This window comes from Mercenaria mercenaria, chromosome 6, assembly GCF_021730395.1.
Source record: "Mercenaria mercenaria strain notata chromosome 6, MADL_Memer_1, whole genome shotgun sequence".
Taxonomy (NCBI): domain Eukaryota; kingdom Metazoa; phylum Mollusca; class Bivalvia; order Venerida; family Veneridae; genus Mercenaria; species Mercenaria mercenaria.
This window is the reverse complement of record NC_069366.1, coordinates 48,510,001-48,532,708: the sequence shown is the minus strand read 5'-3', so window position 1 is coordinate 48,532,708 and position 22,708 is coordinate 48,510,001. Positions and strand designations below refer to the sequence as shown.

The following is a 22,708-nucleotide window of genomic DNA, read 5'->3' as shown; positions in this document are numbered from 1 at the left end:
GCAGGCTGGTCTGGATCCAGGCTGGTCGCAAACCCACTATGTTGGTTTTCTCATGTCGCGGCTCATTTTGTTCTAATTTCATCTTACCTTAAGCAACCAGGTTGTTCCAGTCCCATGGTTGGCTGCTAAATATAGGTTTTTAAATGTAATTATTTACTCAGGAATTGTTACAATATAACCTGTATGGAAACCGTTGATGCTTGCCTAAAGATAATTAGTTTCTCAAGGAACCTGTTTTTAGTTACGGAATTTTGTTTGCAGTGTGCCTTGTTATGTAACCTGTTGTCATCTTTAATTTCAGATTCTCACCACCCTAGTACAGAATGTTAAAATACCAGTAACATGTAAAATAAGACTTCTTCCTGAGGTAAGGATCAAAATATGCTCACGTTGTCTGTACTAAACTCATTAAAACAGAATTATTGTAATTTGTAAACTGGGAAAATTACTTTTGTCATGTCTTTTCTTAAACACAATTCTCACCATTGCATGAAAACAGGTATTTAAAATATTGTATGTTGATGGGTAATTATTATGAAAAGAGATTTCTATAATGTGCTAATATTTTTAGGTCACAAACTTTAGTACAAATGTACCTCCTTATTAGCCCACCATCATCATGATGGTGGGCTATTCAAATCACTCTGCGTTCGTGGTCCGTCCGTCCGTCTGTTAACAATTTCTCGTTATCGCATCTCCTCAGAAACTACTGAGGGGATTTTGACCAAACTTTGTCAGAATGATGTATTGGTACTCTAGTTGTGTCCCCCTGAAAATCAGACTGGTTCAATAATTGTTTAGTGAGTTATGGCCCTTTGTTTATTTCTATAATTTACATAGATTTATATAGGGAAAAACTTTGAAAATCTTCTTGTCCAAAACCACAGAGCCTAGGGCTTTGATATTTGGTATGAAGCATCATCTAGTGGTCCTCTACCAAGATGATTCAAATTCTTTCCATGGGGTCTAATATGGCCCCACCCCGGGGGTCACATGGTTTATATAAACTTAGATAGGGAAAAACTTTGAAAAACCTCTTAATCAAAACCACAGGGCCTAGGGCTTTGATATTTTGTATGTGACATCATCTAGTGGTCTTCTACTAAGACTGTTCAAATTATCCCCCTAGGGTCAAATATCATATGGCCCCTCCCCGGGGGTCACATGGTTTACATAGACTTATATAGGGAAATTTTTTTTAAATCTTCTTGTCCAATCCACAAAGCCTAGGGCTTTGGCATTTGTAATGTAGCATCATCTAGTAGTTCTCTACCAAGTTTGTTCAAATTATCCCCCTAGGGTCAAATATGGCCCTACCCTGGGGGTCACATGGTTCATACAGACTTATATAGGGAAAAGCTTTTAAAATCTTCTTGTCAATAACCTACAACATTCAAATTTGGACCACATGTATGGTTTTGAGTGGCAAGATGAACCTTGACATGAGTTGACCTTGATTTTGACCTAGTGACCTACTTTCACATTTCTGTAGCTACAGCCTTCAAATTTGGACCACGCACATAGTTTTGTGCACTGAAAAAAACTTTGACCTTGACATTGACCTAGTGACCTACTTTCACATTTTTTTAAGGTACAGGCTTCAAATTTGGACCACATGCATAGTTTCTTGTTCCAAAATGAAATTTGACCTTGATTTTGACCTAGTGACCTACTTTCACATTTCTTGAGCTACAGCCTTCAAATTTGGACCACATGCATAGTTTTGTGTACCGAAACAAACTTTGACCTTTACATTGACCTAGACTTGCATAGTTTTGTGTACCGAAATGAACTTTGACCTTAAGATTGAGCTAGTGACCTACTTTCACATTTCTGTAGCTACAGGCTTCAAATTTAGACCACATGCATAGTTTTGTGTACCGAAACAAACTTTGACCTTTACATTGACCTAGTGACCTACTTTCACATTTTTGAAGGTACAGGCTTCAAATTCAGACGACATGTATAGTTCTGTGTTCCGAATTAAAATTTGACCTTGATTTTGACCTAGTGACCTACTTTCACATTTCTCGAGCTACGACCTTCAAATTTGGACCACATGCATAGTTTTGAGTACCGAAATGAACTTTGACCTTAAGATTGACCTAGTGACCTACTTTCACATTTCTGTAGCTACAGGCTTCAAATTTAGACCACATGCATAAGATTGTGTACCGAAACAAACTTTGACCTTGACATTGACCTAGTGACCTACTTTCATATTTTTGAAGGTACAGGCTTTAAATTTGGACCACATGCATATATTTGTGTTCTGAAGTGTAATTTAACTTTGATTTTGACCTAGTGACCTACTTTCACATTTCTCAAGCTACAGCCTTCAAATTTGGACCACTTGCATAGTTTTGTGCACCAAAATAAACTTTGACCTTAAGTTTGACCTAGTGACCTACTTTCAAATTTCTCAAACTACAGCCTTCAAACTTGATGCACATGCATAGTTTTGTGTAAAAAGAACTTTGTCCTTGAAATTGATCTAGTGACCTACTTTCACATTTCTCAAGCTACAGCTTTCGAATTTGGACCACATGCACAGTGTTGTGTACGGAAATGAAATTTGACCTTGAGCTAGTCAATAAGTCTTGAAATTTGGAACACTCAAAAATGGCACATTGGTGGGCGCCAAGATCACTCTGTGATTTCTTGTAATTTCTCTGTACTTTTGTGTGTGTTACCTAATTGTTACTTAACTGTTAATTTACTGTCTGTATTATATTTGTGACAGTTGTAAATTGTGGCTTTTATATAAGCGAAAGAATAACTTTATTATTACGGTCAGTATATTTGGAAACAAAATTTTTATATATCAGAAGTCTGCGCAGTTGTCAATTTTCTGGATCCTATCCTCATTAGATGCGTACTGATGTGGAGGACTTATTTTCATGGATTTCTGGGTTTTGTCAATACATGAAGTTAGATACCAATGAACATAGTAAATTCCTGTTTGTTTTATATTTAAACTTTAAAATTAATAAATTTAAGTCCCCAAAATGTAACAGTTTTTGCTAAAAACCACAAAATTTAATGATCTTACAGTATATATCTAGTATGTTGTGTATATGTCTGTATATATTTATGGATCTGGCTGGATACTGTTTAAACTAAACATTGAAAGCTCAAATTTGCAAGGGAATGAGCCAAATCCTCAAGTTATCTAGGGTTTCAAGTGATTGAAACATAACCCTTACCATGCTAAACATCTATAATGAACTTGTCTATCTTTCAATTTGGACAGTACCATTAATTGTAAAAATGGGTGCTTACGTAAAAGATACTGACTGAATGGCAAACAGTGCAGGTCTTGATCAGACTGCATGGATGTGCAGAGTGCAGGCTGATTATGATCTACACTGGTTGCAAAGGCAGAATCAATCGTGTCCAGCTTGATAAGGGTTAAACTATATATTGAAAATGGTGAGGGAATACACTGTTTGTTCATGTGAATACACTGTCTGTTCATGCGAGCCCAGAACCTCAAACTAATGATGCACAAACCATCAATGTTTTACTGAAAATCTTCTTTTTGTTGGAGTTAGGCTGGGAGGTTGTGTGAGGGGTGGCGGGATGAGGGGTAGGTATGTAGGAGTGTTTAAAAAAAACTTTTTTGAATGAAAACTATTTGTAATCTTTTGAATGTTGTTCAGCAGTGTTTGATTTTCAGTTAGAAGACAATATATCACTGGTGAAGATGATAGAAAGTACTGGTGTTAGTGCTGTAGGTATACATGGTCGTCTGACAGAGGAGAGGCCCAGACATACTAACAGAAATTCTGTCATCAAAAAACTGGCTCAAATACTTACCATACCTGTTATTGCCAAGTAAGTACCAGTGTGTCCAGCTTTCATTATCAAGGGAGATACTAGCACAGTGGTTAACAGATTGGATTACAGTGTTAATAACTCTGGTTCTATTCGTGTTTGTAAATTGTCAACTGACACTTGTTCAGTGCCAGATGATCACTTAAATCAGTACTGCTAGCAAAGACTGGATTCTAGGAAGAAATGGTTGGCCTGCACATGATTTGGGGAAGGCACTGTTTCCAGTAGTATTGGTCTAGACTTGATTGTTAGAAGATATTTTTGGCCTAGACTGTTTTATGGAAAAGTACTGTTTTTGGCAATATTGGCCTAGACTGGATTCTGGGAAGTACTGTTTTTGGCAATATTGGGCTAGACTGGATTCTGGGAATTACTGTTTTTGGCAATATTGGCCTAGACTGGATTCTGAAAACTCTCGAAAGTACTGTTTTGGGGCAATATTGTCATAGACTGGATTCTGGGAAGGTAAAGTTTCAAGCAATATTGGCTTAGACTGCCTTCTTTGAACTAGACTGGAAATAAATTGTTTCATTTGTTCAAGTGGGGCTCTTCATTGACTACCCACTTTAAATGAGAAATCTTTACTTTTAATCATTGTCATTTGTGAAGTTCTGTGAATATCTTTGTCACATAAAAAGTATGCAACTGATCAGCAAGCAGGTGAGACCACATATAACTGTTTAAAGAGTGTAAGTCATTTATATATCATGAGTTTTATTTAAAGGCATACACTAGAATTCCCTGTATATGAGATGGGTGAAATTTTTCCCAATGATAGAATTTCTTCAAACTTTAGAAGGGCAGATAACTCTTTTTCAATACTGGTGACCTATGATTTTTATTGCATATTTTTGTTTCTTAGATGATTGTCCTTTAATATCCAAAGTTTGAAGAAATTCTATCATTGGGAAAAATTTTGCCCAAAGGTCTAGCATTAGGCTTTTAAATTAAAGAAATGTATGTATGGTTATTTACATTTCAGTGGCGGATCAAAAGATATACAATGTTACGATGACATAGAGAAGTTCAGGCAATCCTGTGGTACGACATCTGTGATGATTGCCAGAGCCGCTGAATGGAATACTTCTGTGTTCAGGAAGAAAGGGAAACTGCCTGTCAAAGATGTAATCAAAGAATATTTAAAAATTGTAAGTTTTCAACTAATGATAATTTGTGCATACAAATGAATGTAATGCTGCATGAGAAAATGCTTATCTTAAACATAAATTGTGAAATTGTTCAATTTTATGTGCATAAATCTTGCGGTTTCAGCAAAAACTGGTGTTTTGTAGGATCGTGAATGCATGAATTTCAAATATTAAAGATACAATAATTGGGAAATTTTCATTTGTTGAGATTAAATTCCACAGATTGACACAACCATGAAGTTATCGCAAATAAATCCCCCATGAAAATTGATGATTTTACAGTAATAGGTAGGTAAACATGAAATCTGGAAAATTATCATTGATTTAAAATCTGATAACAAAACAATACAGAACATGTCATGAATATGAACTTTGTAAAGTTGCTTACTGAATGAATCTATTGTAATACTAGGGTGAAATCACATCCAGATGGTCCTCGTAAACCTGTGTGTTAAGTTAAATCAACATGATTTTGTGACTTGACAGCATTCTTTCCTACTATCAAAGCTTTTGACTTGAAACTTAAAACAGTTATTTACTATCAAAGTCTACACCAGGAGAAACGATTCCCATAACTCTGATTTGAATTTTGACAGAGTTATGCCCCTTTTTAACTTAGAATTTTTTGGTTAAAGTTTTTAAGTTTTTACAGGCAAAGCTCTAATTCAGAGTCAAGCACTGAGGAAAGTCGAGCATGCTGTCTTATGGACAGCTCTTGTATTGCAGGCTATAGACACGGAAAGTGACTTCACAAGCATAAGTATTGCATAACATTTTATTTCAGGCTATAGACATGGACAACGGCTTCACAAACACTAAATATTGTATACTGATGATGATGCATGCAGACATGGACCAGCAAGAAGGACTGGACACACAGGATTCTAAATGCATTGAGGAAATATGGTAAAATTGTATACTTTACAGTGTTGGCTTATTTTCTTTCATGATCAGTTTAAATTATTAAGTTAATATATTTAAGTCTTCTACTTCTAGGCAAATTGAAAGCTCATTTAATGTAGAAACCTCTGAAGCTACTCACAAGACAGCCACTTGTGAATGCGCACTGGAAGCGAAATCCCCTAGAAATTTTGAGAACAATTTTGGTAAACTAAAGTTCAGATTCATAATGTTTTTGACCAGGTTTTCGTGATGAACTTAATTTTAAGAAAGAAAATGTTAAACTGTTTATGTATAGAGTGCCAATTTTATCTGCTTGTTGATTTTATCATGCCAGCCAGTGTAGTTATTGCCATTTATTATGCCCCCCTTCGAAGGAGAGGTATATTGTTTTGCAGATGTTGGTTGGTCGGTCCATCGGTCTGTCGGTATGTAGACCAATTGGTTTCTGGAACAGTTAAACGATTTCCGGATGATAACTCAAGAACTCTTGGGTCTAGGATCATGAAAGTTGATAGGGAGGTTGGTCATGACCAGCAGATGACTCGTATTGATTTTGAGGTCATTAGGTCAAAGGTCAAGGTCAAAGTGACACAGAACAGTTAAACCATTTCCTGACGATAACTTGAGAATGCTTGGGCCTAGGATCACGAAACTTGATAGGGAGGACCAGCAGATGACCCCTATTGATTTTGAGTCAGTAAGTCAAAGGTCAAGGTCAAAGTGATACAGAACAGTTAAACCGTTTCAGGACAATAACTTGAGAATGCTTGGGCTTAGGATCACGAAACTTAATAGGGAGGTTGATCATGACCAACAGATGACCCCTATTGATTTTGAGGTCAGCAGGTCAAAGGTCAAGGTCACATTAACCAGGACTAGTAGAACTTTTGTGTACATTGACCAAATAATTTCTTTTCCTTGTGCAATTACTGAATGCATCAAGGGGGGCATGTTCTACAAGCTCTTGTCCTCGCCTCGTACAACTGTGATCAGATGTTTCACAAACAGCTGTTAGATATTTGGGGCATCCCAAAAATTAGCATCGGATTCATTGTTTTGTATTCAGTTTAGGCACAAAATACTGACATATTAAATGGGAAAATAATTGATATTTTCAGTGAAATATGGGGAATGACAGAGTACATGAAGGAAGTAAGGATGGAAAGAAAGAAGAAACAGGAACAAGTGGACAGATATCTAGGAATAAAGAAAAGAAAAACAGAAAATGGCACATGTCTTATTGAAATGCCAATAAGATTTATCAAGTAAGAGAACAATGTCCACTCTCTAAATGAAATAAGAATATGCTGCTGTCCTGTGAATTTGGACCCCGAATAGTTACATTGGCATCGTGCATTTATACCCTGATAACTTATGGGTAACTGTCACAAAAACTAATACTTCTGCAGAACAAAACTCTAAAAATATCCCAGTTATCATGCTACAGAAAAAAAGCACTAAAAATATCCCTATAAGCGTTCTACAGAACATTGAAATATCCAGCTTATCGTGCTATAGAACAATTAAAATATCCTAATAAGCATGCTGCAAAATGAACAAATATTCTTATTAGCATTCTACAGCACAAAACATTAAAACTTTTCTAACTAGCATGCTACAGAATAAACATCAAAAATGTCTGTGTAAGTATGGTACAGAACAGAACATTAAAAATATCTTAATTTGTTTGCTACAGAACAACAGAAATTTTGCAAATTTGCTTTATTTTCCTACAATTTTTCATGTATTCAAACCTTCTCACTAGTTGGTCTTTATAAAGACCAGTTTCAGACTAACCTTTCAAATCTACATGCAAATTTGCACTTTCTCATTGACTCAAACCTTCACAGTAGTTTATTTAGACCAGTTTTGGACTATTCTTATAGGTCTTCACTTCATATCAATAGTTTGATCCCTTTCAATTTTTAAGGCTGTTCAGAGTGACTTTGTACTTATGAAGACAAAAATTTACAATAAAACATGAGACAAAAATTATCAATCTGTTCCTCAACATTTTCAAAAATTTGCCGAGCAACCCACCTTAGTTAAGATATTTATAACTAGTGCAATTTCAGCCAGATGGAGCATATAAAGAACACTGATCAACTTTGGTGTATTTCTGACGAGGTTTGAGGTAGCACATGCAATAATTCATTACTTTTGATTGCGTTTCGAATTTATGAGAAGGTTTGAATCATGAGAAATAGGCATATAATAATATTTGATTCTCTTCTTACATCCTTAACCTTTAGGCTGCTGGTGCAGAACATTAAGTTATTTCTGCTTATTTGTAATTTTGTTCTGAAGCTTGTAAATACTCATTTAAAGCTAAGAACAATTTTAGAAGTGTCAGGTAGACTGCTAGTTGTAATTGAAATGTTGTCATTCATTTCCAAAACGTGAATTCTTGTATTTTCATACAAGAGATTTCCTTGCTGGCAAGAGCTTAAGTTTTTCTAGCAAGCAAATCTTAAATTTTGTTAACTGGCAGATGTCAAGTTTTGCATTGGCAAATCTGAGTTTTCTCAGCAAATAGTTTTCTTTGTATGCAAATCTGACTTCGCTGCAGGCAATCCAAGGTTTCTTTGCTGCCAGATATGTTTTCCTTGCTAACAAATCTGAGTTTTGCTTGTTGGCAGTCCAAAGTTTTCTTTGCTCACTTGCTGACAAAGTATAAGAGTCACCACAATGACTAACTGAAGTTTCTGTCACTTGGCAATAATACAAACATTTATTTTGTCTCCAGCTTTGGAAGCAGCATAAAATGTACTTTTTGGATAAATGAGCTGCACCATGAGAAAACCAACACAGTGCATTTGCGACCAGCATGGATCCAGACCAGCCTGCGCATCAGCACAGTCTGGTCAGGATCCATGCTGGTCGCTTTCAAAGTCTATTGGAATTAGAGAAACTGTTAGCGAACAGCATGGATGCTGACCAGACTGCGCGAATGCGCATGCTGGTCTCGATCCATGCTGGTCGCAAACGCACTATGTTGGTTTTCTCATGGTGCTGTTCAGTTGGTGAATATCCTTATACAGTATTTCTTCCTATAAAGATTTATCGATGCATGAGAAATACTAGTTTCAACAAGTCAATATATTACTACATATTCTTCCTTTAGAAAAGACTACCCTGTTAGCATCAGTCCTAAGTTGAAATTGTATGAATGGACAAAGCGGAACAAAGTAGATATACCTCAGTATGATACGGTAAGTGTATTAGAAACTATGTAAACGTCCTATTTACTGAATGGTTCAGGTATGCTGATTTTTGGTTCAAAACCCCACTTTGGATTTAGATTTTCTTTCATAAAAGGAAGCTATGCTGCTGGCATTAAAAGGCTTTTTGGTTCTATCTAGGTGGCTGCCTGTATCTGAAAGTTGATATATGTCACAGTATGCAAAAATGCAGTTGTGACATAAAAACCAACACAAAAATTCAAAAGAAACCTGCTTACTCAAACTCAGTTAATTACAACTTCTATTAAAATGAGTATTTCTGATTACCTCCCTTTGACAGGTTTTCTGGCAACATGATTATGGAACGTCTTGTTTTTGGTAATTGCTTTCTCATTTAGTAAACTTCTTAAGGAATGCTTTTGCGGGGGCATGACTGAATTTTTGTCAAGAAAAATGATTTTCTTGTCTAGAATAAAATATTAAAAACTATGAGACTTGAATGTTTGTGATTGCAGGTGGAGAGGAAAGAAGATCGGTGTTACAAGTGTGTAATGGAGCTAGATGGGGTTAAATATACTTCCACATTCTGGTATGCAATAAATACTTTGGATTTTGTTTGTTATTAGGATTTTTATATTAAATGAAAAGATGTTGATTTACATTTACCTAACAATTCTTTACTTTGCTATTTTAGTTTATGTTTGTTAATTGAACCCAAGAAAATGAGTTGTCTCATCTTTTTATCCAAGGTCTAAAAAAATTCTGTCTGAAAAGTTCAAGGCATAATTATGCAAAGTACAGTTTTAAGCCTGTATGTAAGTTCCACATTTTAGTGGCCTTTTCTGCTGAGTGTTCTCTTTTTCACAGCGCTTGTGGGGCGAGAGCAAAACTGTTCTTAGTGCTAATTCATGTATATGGAGTCGGACCAATTTCGTTTTAACCCCTCATGGTGGTCTTACGTATGGGTTTTGTCTGACTTTAACATACAGTTCGAAAATTTTCTAATCAGGAACGCCGAATTTTCTTTTATATCATCTGATATTCTATTCTTAGGGAAAAGTCCAAGCAGTTGGCTGAGCAAGCTGCAGCTATTGTTGGCCTGATTGTCCTCAGAGAGGATGATGGGAGAAAACCTGGTAGTGACAGTCCTAATGATGAGGTCATTAAAGTCTGGAGAGAGGAATTCCATATATCACATGATGATGCTATTTATAAACATAAATCTGAGAATTCTGGGAAGTGCTATGAGGATTTCCCAAAATCTAAATATAGAAACTTGGATGGAGAGTCTAGTGAAAGAAATGGAGTTGACAGTGTTGAAAGACTAACAATTAAGAATCAGAGTGATGTTAGTGGTGTAACTGATAATTCTTATAATCTAGATAACAAGAATCCTATAATTTCTCAGAAAGACATTTCAAATACTGATATGTCAGCTGATAAAGTAACACCAGAAGCTGCTATGAATAGATGATATCTGAGAGATAGTAAATTTCAATGTAGTTTTTATTTTCAGAAATATGTGATAAAACAATTTTACCTCCTATATGGATTCATTAAGCAAATATATACTTGATTGACTTTTTTCTTTAGCTACGGACAAGGCCACCTTGGCTGACCTTTCATGATTTCTCACTGTCCAGCCATCTGGAATCCATCTGGTATGGATGATCCTTGGATAGGCATCTTTCAAAGTTGTTTAAATGGTTCCACTTGGCTTCACAAAAGGGCCATCAGAGATAATTTAGAAAAATCTTTGAATGAGTCTCCAAAACCACTAGTCTGATTTGTCAAAAAATGTGGCCACCAAAGGTAGAGATAGAAAACTGTTCAAATGACATCTTCTAAACATGTGATGAAATAATTCTTTCTCAGAAATATTTTCCGGGTGGCTGTATACTAAGATTTTTCAAATGATCCCAATTTGTCCAAAAAAAAAATGTCTACTATGGCGTCATGATCATCTTTCCTCCATATGTAAACAGTAGGAAATTTGAAATATCTTCTCATTGAAAACTGATAGTCTGACTTTTATAGTTTCACACAAATATTCCTTTAGTAACCTTACGTCTGTGTTGTTTAAGTTATTTTGATGGTATCAATCAAAGACATAGCCACTAGGGGCATAGCCTCTTCATATATGTTTATAATAGGAATTTTAAAATGCTTGCCTGATATGATATAAAGTGTTCACCCTCTAGCAAATATTTTGAGTGGGCAAAAACATGGCTGCCAGCGAACATGGAAACTTTAAAAATGTTCTTATCAGAAACTTCTTCCCAGTTTTGAAATAATTACAGTCAAACCCAAAACAAACAAACAAACAAAAACAAAATGTCCTGGTAAATTCATGTAGTAAATACATGCTATAGTATGTTCCCTTATTTGTAAGGCTGACATTTATAATAAAGTGAAGATAGTTTAGTAAAACGATTTTGCATGGTATGATGCTCGTGAAAATGATGCGTTTATAATTATGTTCAGCAAAGGGTTTTAGAAGATTTTTTAAAAATATTTATGCAATTTATGATTTTATGTGTTATGAAGTAAAAGGATTTAATTAAATCTCTCAAAATCTTCACAGTTTTTCTAATTTATAAATTCAGATCAAGAAACAGATAATTATTGTTTGTGTTTATTTTCTCATATTCATTGCCTGTTGTCATGTTTTGTTATTACACTTATAAAGATTGTCAGGTGTGTATCTGGGACCTGTGTTGGAGATTGTGGGGTTTCCTTCCCTGGATTTGGTGTATTTGAAGTAAAAATAGGGAATATAAACCTTGTTCTTTCTTGACTGAATTTTAAACCCAAGGTATTCTTTTACTAGATCTATGCTTATGTGAAATATATGCACATTGTTAGTAAAGTCTGGGTTGGGTGGATCACAATTTAAAGTCGCAGTTTACGAGAAACTAAGAATATCCAGCATACATGTATATCAAATTTACATGTCTACTAAGGGAGGTCACCCAGTCTTATATTTATTACTATAAATATATATACTCAAAAGAAAACATTGTATACATCTTCAATATGAAGAAAGCAATGGTTGCATATAAAACAATCTCCATTAAATAAATCCAGTTTTGGTAATTCTCGCATCATATTTATTACTATTAATATATATACTCAAAAGAAAACATTGTATACATCTTCAATATGAAGAAAGCAATGGTTGCATATGAAACAATCTCCATTAAATAAATCCAGTTTTGGTAATTCTCGCATCACTTTTATTTCGAGTTCTGGTGTACAAAGGTTAAGAATTTGTGCTTCCAGGTTATTTATTCTTCTGGAGTTATTACTGATATTCAGTAGTGTTCTGAATTTGTGTGTTCAGGGTGGTTAACCCTCGTGACTTTTAAGCATTGTTTAAAAGAGGAAAATTGCTTGATTCAGGTGACATTTTTGCATATACAGTAAAGACTGCCTTAACGGCCCCTTGCTTTCAGCGACTTTCTGTCTACAGCAACCTTTATATTTCCTCCCGATTTCACATTAAAATTGGTTTGCTGTCTGATGCATACAGCAACCATGACTTAGCCCCAAATCAAGACTTGGAACCTTTATTACGACTTTTTGGACCCCTTCTTTCAAAGGGAGAAAACTTCTCCAATACAAATCATGGAGTGTGGTTCTTGATCTTAATAACCGTCTTATCGAAGATAATCAAGTGAAGCTGACTTAAAGGTCATTTGTTATATCAGAGTGTTTAAAGGTCCTTAATAAAATGCTAACTAGAACATGTCTTATTAATTAAATCAAAACCTCTCCTAGTCAAATTGTGTTATAGAGACTCCCTGTCTACAATGACTTTTTTGAAATTCTCCGAAGGTTGGTCACTGTAGACAGTCTTTACTAAAGAAAAAATTATAGCAAAAGAGTGTTTTAACACTGTTTATGCATGATGGGCGCAGCCCGCATGAAATTATTTGTACAACGTATTACCGCCCGAGTGTATAAATAGAGTTAAAGCACGGTTTTGCTATAAATTATTTTGATTCTAATATGCCCTTAATCTAAACTAGAAGATAAAATAAAGTAGCGCTCTTTCTTGGTCGAAAACAAAAACATTGATGTCACCGCACGTTAATGTGACGTCATTGTAGTGTAAGAGTGTTTAAACAGAAAAGCATATTAGAATGTAAATTGACAGATTCTGATAAAATAAAAAGCATAGACAGGAAAATGTACTCATTATCTCTAGTTTCGGATGAGTACTGCTGTCTTTTTCTGGTCAAAAACAAAATACAGTGAACCACAACTGACTTGAGCATCAACGGCTTAAGCATCGGGCTAGTTGGTGCAGTATATGTAGCTATATTTATTACAATTTCTATGTTAAGGTCACTTGAAACACTGGATATAACTTGAGTATTTTAGGTTTGTTCCCTGGTCACCTCATACCAAAGACATGTAATATTTTATAAGTAGTTTTCTTGAATAGTGTTCAGCATTAAGAGGATAGTTCTAGGACTGGTCAGCCCAGTGTCAATGTAATGTGACTGGGTGGGGTATCATGTAATACATCTTCAGCATGAAATTCCAGTTAGCTGGGCATTGTGCTCACTGCTACAAGAAGATACCATTGTTTATAGGACTGAAAATTTGTTGAAAAAGACAATTAACCCGAGCAGACGTACAAGCATTTTGCTCACTGTGTCACCTATATTTTACTGCAGGAGTAATTATAACAACAGGGTTTTTATAATATATTCACTAGGCTATTGCTCGGTGATAAATGTTTTCTTGAGCAGGTATATTGCATCGCTGATTTGTACAGAAAATACACAGATGTAATCAGTTTTAATTTTACTGTAAAAGCACAATATTTTAGCTTGATCAAAATTTCACAAATTTGAATATGTTCGCGAGGTTTAATATTTGCGAAATTATAAAAGTGGTACTGGTACTGATGATAAACTCGGACAGAAAATGAGGTTTTTTACTTGTAACTTTTTCATTTCTGCAAATTGTTATCGATGGTTTTTGGATAAACATTTTTTAAGCCGATAAATGTAAGTAATTTATCTATATAGAATATTTACCAATTTTGTTTCTGTTTACACCAGTTGGTGTTGTAATTGATTGCTATTAGATGGCATGTTAATTTATATAAATAATCGTTTGCAATCGAATAATTCGAAGGTGGTTGACTTTATCATCTGTCCGAGTTTATCATCAGTACCAGTATCATACTTTAATTTGAATTACATTTATGGTGAATATTTACACGAGGATTAATTTTGCAACATGTAGGCCTAGTGAAAATATCGAAAATTAAACCCTCACGAAAATTTCTGCTTTTACAGTAATATTCCTATGTGGTACACAGTTCGGTTTCTGACAGTTTATGCATAAATAAATAATGTTTTATTATGATACTGGGATTAATGAAAACAAAATGTGGTCTGACATCGGTATATTTGCACATTTAACACTGTGCAGCTGTATTTTTTTGTAATCGAAACTGCAGAAACCTTTAATTTGATTGAAATTTAATCTATGTATTGTAATACAAATAATACCCTTATAGCTTATGAGGAAGTGATTTTCACTCAATAAGGAAGTTTCTGTACAATCCTGACTTGTCACTTATTGAGACAGCCAATGTGTAATTGAGACTGTTGTTCCTGGTTGATCCATCTTTTCCATGTCATGAGCTTACCTTTACATCTTGATATAAGGCAACACCATTCATATTAAACACCATTTTAAAGAACTTCTGTTGCAGTAATATAACTTTTAAAAGATCTTATCAGTTTCGAATTTATCTTCAAAGAACAATTTTGATGAGGATATATTATTTTTGTAAATTTCAGTCATTTTGTAGATCAAAATTTTAAAAATAATTTTGCCTTGATTAGCTTGACTATTTTACAATAAAGAGGGCTGTTGTACTTGCCTTGGCATCGGCATTGCTGTTGCATTCAGGCAAGCTTCTCAATCTCACATACATATCTTATTAAATGCTTCCCCCTATAATCCTCAGACCTCTTATAAGGATTGATATAAGTAAGGGGAAATCATCTTTTGGTTTAGGGCTAGGTACCTTAAAGGGCAAGGTCACTGGGGTCAAATATTGTAATAATTCTGGTTAGAGTTTTATGACAAGCTTCTCAGTATCACTGTCTTCTTAATTACTGCAGGTATAGTCATCAAACCTCACAAGTACGGAGCAGGCATCTCTTGATTTGGAGCCAAATATTTCAAAGGTCAAGGTCATTGGTGTCAGACAAAGTAACAATGTTAGTGTTTTAAAATTTCTCAGTGTAACATTTGTGTCTCATTTTTAGCTCATCTGATTTAAAAAAAAAAAAATGATGAGTAACTGTTATTGTCATCACTTGATCGACGTTGGCGTTGGTGTTTGCGTTGGCTTGGTTAAGTTTTATGTTAAGGTCAGCTTTTCTCCTAAACTATTGAAGTTATGGCTTTAAAACATGAAACACTTGTTCATCATCAATAGCTGACTCTGTACAACAAGAAACATAACTCCATCCTGCTTTTTGCAAGAATTATTGCCCCTTTTAGACTTAGAAAATATCAGATTTCTTGGTTAAGTTTTATGTTTAGGTCAACTTTTTGCCTAAACTATCAAAGCTATTGCTTTGAAACTTACAAGTGTTCACTATCAAAAGCTGACTATGTACAGCAAGAAACATAACTCCATCCTGCTTTTTCCAAGGATTATGGCCCCTTTTGGACTTAGAAACTCAGATTTCTTGGTTAAGTTTTGTGTTAAGGTCAACTTTTCTTCTCAACAGTCATAGCTATTGCTTTAAAACTTGGAACAGTTATGCGTCATTAAAAGCTGACTCTGCACAGCAAGTACCGTAACTCTACATTGCTTTTTGCAAGAATTATGGCCCCGTTTGGACTTAGAAAATCAAAAAAATCAGATGAGCATCTGCACCTGCAAGGCGGTGCTCTTGTCTTTATATTGGTATCCTGTTTATTCCCACTTCTAACCCCTACATGCACTTCCTCTACCCTGCCCCCTTTCCACCCATTACACAGTCTACCCTCTAGCTCTCCCCCTACCCAACCCCTTGAAAGATTTTTTTTCACACTTACATCTCACATTGTTTCTTAGATTCATTCATACCCCTGCTGCCTCCAACTCCCACTACCTCCCCCCACCCCCCAACTCTGACCACCAACCAAACACACCGCAAAAAAAAAGAAGAAGAAATTATATACACACTTACTTCAATGGTATATCTCTTATGCTTTCCCAGTTTGATGTAGTAACTTACATTTTTGAATTGTCAAATGTGCTGTCACTTTAAAATTGTGGATTGAAAATTTTACACAAAAATATATCCATTAAAATATATTGTCAGCCATAAAATGGTATCCTCAAAATTTAAAAAGGTAAAGATTCCTTTAAAATAAGAAAGACATTGAAAGAAATAACACCATAAATACTTATATTATTATTTTAATATTTTTTATTAAAAAACGTTTAACTATATATATATATATATAATTTTAAACAAAAACACCCATACTGTATATAAGCTGTCAATACTGTTAAGTTATACATGTATAAATGCATATATCAATACAGTATTAGTATGTGATCCTAAAAATAAGTAAAACTGACTAAAAACACAGCTTGAATATAGACTGTTACACAACCACACAACGTTTTGCATGCATTAATTTACTGATTATCAGTCATCTTCATCTGAACCATGTCGTGCAAAAAGGTACCCAGTGGTAATGTGATGTTCTGATTAGTCATATAAAGATACTCATTTCCCATCTTTCACTGGATTATTTTATCTTAAGAAACATACTTCAAAATGTTGAAAATCCTCCTCAAATGTATTTAACTTTACTAAATGTTTATATGAGCCGTGCCATGAGGAAACCAACATAGTGGGTTTGCGACCAGCATGGATCCAGACCAGCCTGCGCATCTGCGCAGTCTGGTCAGGATCCCTGCAGTTGGCTAACAGTTTCTCTAATTACTATAGGCTTTGAAAGCGAACAGTATGGATCCTGACCAGACTGTTCGGATGCGCAGGCTGGTCTGGATCCATGCTGGTCACAAACCCACTATGTTGGTTTTCTCATGGCGTGGCTCAATTAAATTGATTTTGAATATAGAGCTGCATTCATAATTACAATGTCATGCCGTAACTGTCAATTCAGTTTTTAGTGGTAGTACAAACTGGTACTGTGCTCAACTAAAACATGCTTTGAACGTATATACTTTTTAACCTGTTAATGCACATAAACTGGTTAAATTGTGTTTACAAAAGCTATATGAATAGAAATTGTTAATATTTTTCAGTTTAAAATGGCCATGATTGTCAGAAGTAAACCATAAAAATGTTTGAAGAAAAGTTAACACTACCATTGCGTTTCCAGCAGAAATATTTAGACTTTTAGGTATGGCTTCATGTCAAACTTTGTTGTGACAGTTTTTATATAACTATTGGTTCAAACAAAATCTATCTAGAACCAGTCCAAGTTATCTTTGCTGATTTTTGGCAGCTACGGCAGACTGGCAGAAATACAATTCGTGTTCTAGTAAATATTCAACATGTAGTTGAAACTAAAAAGTTATGTTCCCGGTATAAAGGCAGTACCACACAATGTGGATGGTTCTTTCATATAACTGAGTGAAGTTTATTTTGGGAAATCGGAAGTATGCACTGTGTTAAAGTCTAGTGTAATGTCACATTGATTGCACATGTAAACTATGATTATCTTATTTACTGCACAAGTGGTTCTGCCAAGGTAAAGTAATGGGTCCGAGCTTCAGCTGCCCGGAAATGGTCTGTGTCCGAGAGCTGGAAGATGTATTGTGTTGCACGTGACCTGCGCGTGCCAAGGTCTATACCACTTAGTGGATTTTCAAGTCCAAGTTTATGACAAAGTGCGTTACACGCGTGATTTGACAAGACTTTTTCCATACCGACCACTCCTAGGTCTGTCATCCCGTACCTACCGTCCACAGAATGTATACAGGGGTCAGTAAGCACATATTTGCGTCCATTTTGGACTCCCTGAAGATCGCAGACGAGAAATTTGTGTCCGCTCGCGGTCCATGTCCAGTGACTAAAAGCATTCAATACGGCGGCAGTTTCGTCTTCGAAACCACCATTGGAGTTAAATTTTTCAAATGTACCATAAAGGTAAGGTTCAATTGCTACATATTCATAAGGTTCAACATAGGTATTGTCTTCGTTCACTGGGAATAAACCTAGAACCTTGAAATGCGACAATGTGTCCATCTTTGCTATTAACGGTATGACAAACTCAACGTCCTGTGTCGTGATATAATTTCTTAAAAGCGGCAATACATTAGCTGAGAAAATTGCAGCAAATTTCTGGGCTTTCAAACTTGCTGCCAAATCAGGTCTCCATTTGTCAAAGTACTTGGCATATTGTTTCTTGAATACTTTGGTAACACAAAGACTGCCGTCCCTCGGTCCGTCACCGTGCACGGTACCGCGAAAAGCGTATCGGTATGTGCCTTTAGCAAAATATTCGTTGTCAAAGTCGGCCCAATACCTGCAAATTGAAAAGCAGAAAACAAAATGTAGTAGGTACTGGCAGTATTGTTTCGTCACAATAAAAAAATCCAACTTCTACAACAGTTTCTTGCTAAACAAACTTTGTAATTAAGATGTACATGCATGCAAGAATATTTTAAAGAACCTTTGGCAAAACAGACTAAATATCACGCACACTTTAGCATCATGATACAGTCTTGTCTTTTTAAATTAATTTCGATACATTAGGCAATCTTTACTATAAATTTATTAGCTGTATAGTACCTGCAACCGTCCACGTGATCTTTTGTTGAGGACGGGTGCGTCTCGTGCGACTGTTCCACGCCCATTTGTCGTCTGCACCAAGTTAACCAGAATTTGTTGCAACCTAATGTTTTACAGTTTATGCTCCTAGTTTCGCTGTAGCAGTACGTGTATCTGTGAAAGAAAAAAAACGTAGTCAATAAAAAATACAAGTTTTCATATGGTTCTTGCACAACTTTTGTGAAACCACAGCCATAACCTTTCAGACTTACAGGGAGTAGCCGATTAACTGCGCGTACATAACGAAGTAGAGCATTGTGTTACAAAAAGTAAAACTAAAATGTCCAACTTTTAGAGTCAAATAAATAATTTGCATAATTTTTGTAAACTTATGAGTTTGATCCTATACGGTATTTAGTATCCGATTTCTATACTTCATTTGTTTTATCAGGTTTTATTGCGGATACAATATGGAATTAAAATCTTTCTCTTTTTTTCATGATTTTGTGCAATTAATAATTGCCTTGTCCGATGAAAAAGCAATTTTCCGTAATTTATGTTGTACCTGCGTGATTCAGTTCGTGCAAGTAATACCACCTTTGGAATGTATGACATGTTTATAGCATTAATATGGAAATTCGTTACGTTTTTACCTTATTATTCTAATTTCTTGAAAATGTAAGAATCATTAAAAATCTTACCAATAAGGCTTAATTAACAACCATCGTGAGAATTATCCAATTAGCAGTTTATTACCCATTAGAACTTGATTTAGCATTTCATCCAATGTCTGGTTAATTATTTTGTAAATGCGAAATCTTTTCTTTAAATATATCACAACAAGATGAAACGGGTTTCCAAAATTTAATCAAATAAACATACCGAAGAATATTCCGTAATAGTCCGTAAGATTTTAACGCAAAACGGCACCAAGAATGAAATGCAGTCAAGAAAAATATATGCTTTAGTCCCCTTGAATGCTAGTGGCATGTGGCAACTCCTTAATTATTCCTGTATAAGCCTGGCTCTCTGGCTGCACGATTATTATTTTTTTTTATAAATATTGCAAACATTTAATAAGTAAATTTTAAGCCTCTAAAATAGCACATTTTATCTAATGGCTAATCCATACCTATGTTTGGAACCAATGACAAAACAAAATGTGAATATAGAAAGAACCGACTGGAGTTACTTCCGCTGTAACGCAGAACACTTGTAATGAAGAAAAACTTATATATGAGAAATATGACAGAACAAACATAGGTACGGGAGCCAATCAGGGTACGGGAGCCAATCAGGTACCGAACGAATGAATTGATTTTTCCGTGAGTCAGTCTTTACATAATCACTTCCTTCTTGATCTATTCAGTTCGACTAAAATTCAAAAATCGTTAAATCCAAACTATATTTATTTTAGTAACTTCATTTAATATGCTGGACATGTTTTTGCAATATATGAAAGCTACATGCATTTGGTCACATGTCAGAATGCATGCATATCTTCCTATTGTAATTATTTTTGTTCATGCAAATGCAGGTTTTGTGGCTTTGAAATTATTTATTCTGTTCATTACATAGTTTTCATTTTATGCATTTAAGAGGTAAAACATATCTTATTGTAGTTCAGAAACATGAATAAAATTCTGCATTAAATTAACATGATAAACGGTTCAATTATAAATACATATATGAGCCGCACCATGAGAAAACCAACATAGTGCCTTTGCGAGCAGCATGGATCCAGACCAGCCTGTGCATCCGCGCAGTCTGGTCAAGATTCATCCTGTTCACTTTCAAAGCCTGTCGCAAATGTACTATGTTGGTTTTTCTGATGGTGCGGCTCAATTGTCATTATATTGTATAATTTTAACCAATGCAATAAATTTGAATTATGTAACTACAGTCCCATTTTAGTATTTTGACACACGTTTTAAGAAATACAAATTTGAAATGACACACGTTACACCTTTAAAAAATATATATAAAGAAGGATAATAAATATTTAATCATAAATTTACTCACGTGCGAAACCGTTAAGAAACTTTGAAATTTGCAACATCAAAAAAATATTTTTATCACAATCTCAAACCCCGTCAGTACATTCAGAAATAAGACCATTTGCTTTCCACTACAAAAGTAGAAATAAGAACTAAGCCAGTGTCTTGGATGACCACTTTGCGGCTATGTTTGCGCACGTATTGTCAAAATAGAAACCTTAATTACATTTCAGTTTTTTTTAGCAACATGAATTGAGAAAATGTAGAATTACATCTTTTTGTGCTTCAGTATTTGTTCAATATGTGGGTTAAAAATCGCCAGATAAAGAAATGCGCCCAAATGCTCTATATCTTTTACAGTGATATTTATTTGGACTGTTCTTTTCTGAAAGAAATCTACAAAAATAGATCTTCAAACACAATACACAATGAAAAATGACAATGTATGGAGCAATGTTGTTATAACTGCACTCGTTGCCATTCAAGTTAGCAAATAATGGAGAACTTTTTTCTAACATTTCTATTTGCACATATATTTTTCTGTCACCACGTAATTGATCTGGTGTCCAGACAATCCCACCCGGAACAAAATGAAAACCCCCTACATCATTTTCGACACGTAGCTTTTTAAACTTATGTAAAAACTATTTGTTAGTCCGTGCTAATATTCTTGATTCACTACCATTTTCGACGAAATGAGAAATTCTTAATTCACTTTAGGAAGAAAATAAATTTTATACACTAAGATATGGCCGACGGTTTTGAATTATTATTTTAAAGGTTTCCTCTAATACTGGCATTGGTTTACGTTTGCAGGCGACCGTTATTACTTCTCTCACCTTTGCGATTGTGGCCGTATCTCTTTGGCTACTCGGTTCATTGTTCTAAAATTTCTCGACATTTGTCAAAGGAATAAAATAGTGTATTATTTTATTTTGGTGTCCAGTCCTACTGGTTATCCAAAGTGGATACCAAGATATGATTTTCCATTGTCGTACATATTAATTTAATCACGTGACTGTTCTTGTCTGCACTAGATCCGCACACGTTCCAAGTGTCTTAGAGTAGTCAAAAGATATGACCCTGTTATCGAACGTACAAACATATTTCAACAGTGTGTTGACAAACTACCGAATGTCAGAATAATAAGAAATATGTATGTGTTGACAAGTATAGACTATATATAAGAAATAGATATCATATGTTTAAATATTATACCAACAATTTAACTTTCCGGCATGCCTTAGAATAATTATAAAAAATATTAGCAAGTATGTATTGACAAGTATAGACAATGCTTTAAATAACAGACACCGAGTACATGTACTTTTGACAACTGGAACGCTGACATATTTTTTGTGGATGCATCGATTTATGTACGGAAATACAAAACACATACATGTTTTGACATATTGACTGTTGTACTTTAAACTGAAAGTCAGCTGTTGTACATCAAGGAAACATGTAGTTTTGTAAAAAAAAAAAAACAGAAACAAATGTGTTTTCCTACATACCGACAACATTAACGTCAAAATAAATAACCAAGCATTGTGCTGATATATATACCAATGACGGCACGTCAAACGAACGATAAAAAATAGAGAAATACAACAAACGTTAAAGAAATCGAAAGGACTCTCGGTACCTCTCTCCTATGTCAAACTGCAATAACACTATTATATATTGTTAAGGACTCCTCGGTTCATAGTGCTATACGACCGGTCTATATTCAGTACATATTAACTGGGCTAAAAAGTCAAAAATTTGAAAATAAATTTCTCAGAATGTCATGTAATAAAACACTTATGGAATGTTTTTTTTTTCAGTCACTAGTCGAAACTATGGGCCCTATGGAACTCGTA

The 22,708-nt window shown here is 34.8% G+C and overlaps 2 protein-coding genes across 8 annotated transcripts in view; one reads left to right on the top strand and one right to left on the bottom strand.

The window, feature by feature from the left end:
- LOC123548967 (tRNA-dihydrouridine(20) synthase [NAD(P)+]-like) overlaps nt 1–11,649 on the top strand; it is a 36,228-nt gene extending 24,579 nt beyond the window's left edge. For both annotated transcript variants that reach the window (XM_045336676.2, XM_045336677.2), the window contains exons 8-15: nt 302–367; nt 3,680–3,837; nt 4,820–4,985; nt 5,770–5,891; nt 7,007–7,153; nt 9,013–9,100; nt 9,586–9,659; nt 10,124–11,649. In XM_045336676.2, the coding sequence (XP_045192611.2) occupies nt 302–367; nt 3,680–3,837; nt 4,820–4,985; nt 5,770–5,891; nt 7,007–7,153; nt 9,013–9,100; nt 9,586–9,659; nt 10,124–10,544 (1,242 nt within the window). In that variant the 3' untranslated portion in view covers nt 10,545–11,649. The remainder of the gene's footprint in view (nt 1–301; nt 368–3,679; nt 3,838–4,819; nt 4,986–5,769; nt 5,892–7,006; nt 7,154–9,012; nt 9,101–9,585; nt 9,660–10,123) is intronic.
- A 4,852-nt stretch (nt 11,650–16,501) lies between these two features.
- The window catches only part of LOC123548969 (myosin heavy chain kinase B-like), a 12,155-nt gene continuing 5,948 nt past the window's right edge, over nt 16,502–22,708 (bottom strand). For 4 of the 6 annotated variants that reach the window (XM_053545824.1, XM_053545825.1, XM_045336681.2 and 1 more), the window contains exons 2-3: nt 18,871–19,023; nt 16,502–18,604 (exon numbers count right to left, since the gene is read on the bottom strand). In XM_053545824.1, coding sequence (XP_053401799.1) covers nt 17,803–18,604; nt 18,871–19,023 — 955 coding nt within the window. In that variant the 3' untranslated portion in view covers nt 16,502–17,802. Of the gene's footprint in view, nt 18,605–18,870; nt 19,024–19,731; nt 19,887–19,981; nt 20,117–22,708 lie in introns of those variants that run through there. The other 2 variants (XM_045336684.2, XM_045336683.2) reach the window with 2 other exon arrangements.